This window comes from Stegastes partitus, unplaced genomic scaffold (assembly GCF_000690725.1).
Source record: "Stegastes partitus isolate 25-593 unplaced genomic scaffold, Stegastes_partitus-1.0.2 Scaffold1627, whole genome shotgun sequence".
NCBI classification, from domain to species: domain Eukaryota; kingdom Metazoa; phylum Chordata; class Actinopteri; family Pomacentridae; genus Stegastes; species Stegastes partitus.
The window spans coordinates 92,252-96,686 of record NW_007579358.1 but is presented as its reverse complement, the minus strand read 5'-3'; the positions used below and the strand labels follow the sequence as shown (position 1 = coordinate 96,686).

At 46.3% G+C, this 4,435-nt stretch overlaps 1 protein-coding gene across 1 annotated transcript in view; it reads right to left on the bottom strand.

Moving 5' to 3' along the window:
- Nucleotides 1-6: 6 nt before the first annotated feature.
- zbtb22a (zinc finger and BTB domain containing 22a) overlaps nucleotides 7-4,435 on the bottom strand; it is a 15,040-nt gene continuing 10,611 nt past the window's right edge. Inside the window, exon 4 of the mRNA XM_008301085.1 lies at nucleotides 7-1,789. Within this exon, the coding sequence (XP_008299307.1) occupies nucleotides 672-1,789 (1,118 nt within the window). The 3' untranslated portion in view covers nucleotides 7-671. The remainder of the gene's footprint in view (nucleotides 1,790-4,435) is intronic.

Genomic DNA, 4,435 nt, shown 5'->3' with positions numbered 1-4,435 from the left:
TTATAATTAACAATAATAATCTTTAATCTACTCGTCCAATATTGAATCAGCGACATGATGAGAAATAACAGTGACGCTTTAATCTTTTATCTTTAATAACTCCTGAGATGTCGTCTGTGATTATCTGTGAAGCATTAATGAAAAGTTCCATCTTTGAGCTCATTAACAACAAGAAGACGTCGGCCAGTGATGTGTCCTGAACCACACTGAGCTTCTCACATGTAGAACTTTCTTAATATGAAATATTTGGGTCACATTAAAGTTTAAAAAACGTTACTTCTGTGGATTTTCATCACAAAATGAGCAGATGTGACAAGTTGTAGCTCAAAAACACAGTTCTGGAGTTTCTAAATGGTTGTTTAAATATAAATGAGGGAATAATTTTATGTGGCGTTGACATATTTTATTGGTAAATCATATGTAGACAGACTTTTATTTACGGATGTGATGAGAAATAACAGTGAAGGCTTTTATCTTTAATAGTTGCTGAGATGATGTCATTCAAACAGCTTCAAATTTAAAAAAGAAAACCTCAGAAACTATTTGAAATATCCCCCAAAAAAGCAAATATCTTCAGAAACATCCAAACTTCATGCCGTCAAAATCTCAGGAAAATCTGAGATTTTGTTCTGAGAACTTGTTCCAGAGTTGTGATGATTTGAGACGAAGCTTTAATTCCCGCTAAAGCTCTCGCTGGCTTCCTGTTTGAACACGTGGCTGCCAGCGTCCAGACTTTGTGTTCGCAGCTCGTCCACCATCCCGGTCACACTGTTCAGCAGCCCCCCCATCCCGCCCTCCATCTCCCTCTGGAAGTCCACCTCCTCCACCTTGACCTGCCCCCCCGCCGGGAGAAAAGCCTCCCCTTCGTCCAGTCCGTAGCTGAAGCTCTCCTCCATATCTGCCGCCGCCGCCGCCGCCGTGTTGGCGGCGTTGCTGCTGGCGGAGGAGCTGGAGGCCAGGCGCTCACACCGGGCCTGGTGTCGGAGGAAACTGTCCCTCCAGATCACCTTCTTCCCACACAGGCTGCACTCGTACGGCCGCAGCCCTCCGTGGGTCTTCAGGTGCTTCGTCAGGTGGTGCTTCATCTTGAAGGACTTTGTGCAGACGGGGCAGCCGAAGGGCCTCAGGTTGAGGTGCTGCATCTTCACGTGCCGGTCCCTCATGCTCTTCAGGGTGTAGGCTTTGCCGCAGTGGCAGAAGTGGACCTTGCCGGTGTAGGGGGCGCCGGCGAGCGACACCGAGGACGACGAGGACGGGGTCGGAGGGGACGGCGCCGGCGGCGGGAACGCGGCGGACGACGGGGATAAGTGGCGGCTGGAGGTGGGGGTGAGCGAGCCGGCCTGCCCCCCGCTGGTGGACGGCCAGCTCACCTCGGAGCCCGTCATGGTGAAGTCCGGAGACACCGGGACCAGCGGCCTCTGGGAGACCTGGCCGGTGCCGTCCTCGATCTCGTCGTACGTATCCCTGCTGTACGTCGCCTCCGTGAAACATTCAAAGTCCACGTCCTCCTCCTCCTCCTCCTCGTCCTCGTCTTTGCTGCCTCCTTCTCCGTCCGGCCTCGGCTCCGGCTGGGTCCAGGGGCCCGAGGGCCACGGCAGCCGGGCCGAGACAAGACACGACGGGCCCGCGGCCGCTTCCCCCGACTGACAGCCGTGGACAGCGGGCAGGTTGGAGGAGGGATCAGCTCCCACTAAGTCTCTCTGGGCTTTGTCCTTCATCACGTCCACGCTCTGCTTCGCCGCAGAGTGTCCGGCTTCCACGCCGTCGTGTGACCCCGGGTGGAAGTCTGCTGGATTTACAAAACACACAAATAGAAAACTGAAACATAAAACAGAATCACATGTCGGAGAGGAAGCAAAGTCTCGGTTCGGTTTGGAGCTCGGTTCAGTGACACAACATGAAACTGACTGTTTTTCCAGAATCGGGCATCGTTGCACATTGTTCCAGTTTCAGCCTCGTTAGAGCGGCTCCCAGAACGTTGTAGGACGGTTTGTAAGATGGTCCTGATTAAGGCCCTTCACAGCCTCTCCTGGGTTTATTTCTGCCAAAGTCTCTGGAACGATCCGTCAGAGGAAACCATGTCTCTTTTGAAATTCATCCTTGTCAGCCCTTTCAGGATTTTAACCCCTTATATGCCAGTTTGTTTACATACATGCGACTGTATTTTCATTTTTAAAAATGGACCATTTCCCATGTAGTAAGTGTGAGGAGTAACTTTAAGGTTTTTGATTTTATTTTTCTGCGGACGCTGTTTTCTGTTAGCGGAAAAAACAGCTCATGCAGGTGCGTCCTGCATTTCACCAGAAGAACACATTTTAACTGTGAACAGACCAAAGTTATCAAAGCTCTGCTTCCCACCACTGCGCTTAACTCAGAAGCTTCCTGCGCCGGTTACAGCGACACCAGCACAGCTTCATGATCATCANTGAACTTCCAGACAGAAATCAGAACACTGGATGAAGTCAGCTTGGTTTTTCCAGACACGATCTCTTTTAACTACGTTATAAATCAGAAAACACTGTCGACAGCGAGAAAAATAACAAGTTTCATCGTGTTTCTGGGAACAAAATGCTCCATAAACCAGGCTGTGACTGATATACGGATAAACCTCGTGGAAAAGCCTTCAGAATGTTGGTCAGAATAAAACTGGAAAGTTTGTTGAATCCACGTGCTGCTGATTTACGGCTCACGGAAAAACCTTGAACGACATTTTTACTGGAAGCCACTGCACACGGATAAAAACGTCGAGTCATAGATTTCAGCTGTAGGAGCCTATCTGGAGATGTTAAGTCCAGATGTGTAATTATCTCATTAAATTAGCACCAACTCGTATCGATATCTGATAGAAAACGTGCAATGAAATAAATACCACCAACAATAAACGGGTTTGTTTCTCATGTCTTGATTAAAATATTAGATTTAGAACAATCACAGAATTGTACATTCAGCCCAAACAAACCAAAGAAAACCCGTTTTTATTACCAAGGCGTGTTTATTTTACATCATGTGCAGAAACATCCAACATGGCACAAACTTATTTCTGTGTTCTAACGCAGGTCGACGGCGATAAAATAACTTATGTGCAAAATGCAAATTATCCAGAACATTCACAACACTGCTGGTACGTTTTACGAATGATTTTTTTTTTTAAAAAAAAGGTTAACTTGAACGTTCCTCTTTTGAACATGCGAGGTCCGATCAAAAAGTTCAGGCAGTCTGGACTTTTTTTAATCGCACCTCTGATGAAAGAGGATAAAAGTAAAGCGGCTGATCAAAGAAGCCTTCGATGATTCTGTAAACTTTTAAAGTCATTTAAAGCGTCTCTGGCCGTCCGTCTTCAAAGCTTCTATGTACAAACAGTGAAAGTGCTGAAAACCGGTTTCACATCTCAAATCATCAGCGGCGAAATGTTTTCACCACAAACTAAAGAGACTTAAAACGGCATCAGTGGGTGTTTTTGACTGATAAATAAAATACGTTCTGAGAGGAAAACTGCCTGAAATTGAAACTTGAGGCNAGGTTTCTGCCGCACATAGCGTTTTGTATGTAGGCCAGGAAGTTCCATTTTAGAGCACCTTCTTCTTCCACATGTTTGCTGCGTTCTCTACATGGCTCGAGGCTGCAAACGGGACGTCTCATTGGTTTTGTTCAACAATGATTTTCTTTTGCCGCTCTTCCATAAAAGCCAGATCTGTGCACAACTGATAGCTGTCCTGTGAACCTCCAGTTACCGTGGGCCTCCTGCCAGCTTCTCTGATTAATGCTCTCCTTGCTGTCAGTTCAGGTGGTCGGCCACATCTCGGCAGGTTTGCAGTTGTGCCATACGCTTCCCATTGTCGGACGACGGATTATCAATTATCAATTATCAATCAAGAGATGAATTACAGTAAGAAAAGTATAGAATATAGTCGGCCTTATCTTTAATTAGCCGTAAAAACACATGCATCAGTGACTAAGTATTATAATTGTAGTCTTAAGATGTAAACTTGAGACTTCGGTACATCAAACACCACTTGAATGAATGTGGGGTTAAAACTAATACTCCAACAGTGAGATGTTCAAAGCTTGGGATATGTTTCTAAACCCTAACCCTGTTATAAACTTGATCCCTGACCTGTCTGCTGTGTTCCTTAGTCGTCATGATGCTGCTCGTTTGCTAACGTTCTCCAGCAAACCTGAAGCTGGTGGTCAGCTGCTCTGGATGTTATTCAGGGCGAGCCACACTTTTCTTTTATCGTTTTCTTTCCACTCCACCATTTATGCGCGACCACGTGTCGGCCTATCACACAAAATCCCAGTGAGATACCTTTAAGTTTTTGCTTGCAATGTGGAAAAGTTTAAGGGGTATAAATGATTCTGCAAAGCACCAATGGCAACTTTGGGCTCAGTTGAAGTTTGATGCAAGTTTATAGTGTTTCAGCTTCGTCTTCCTTAT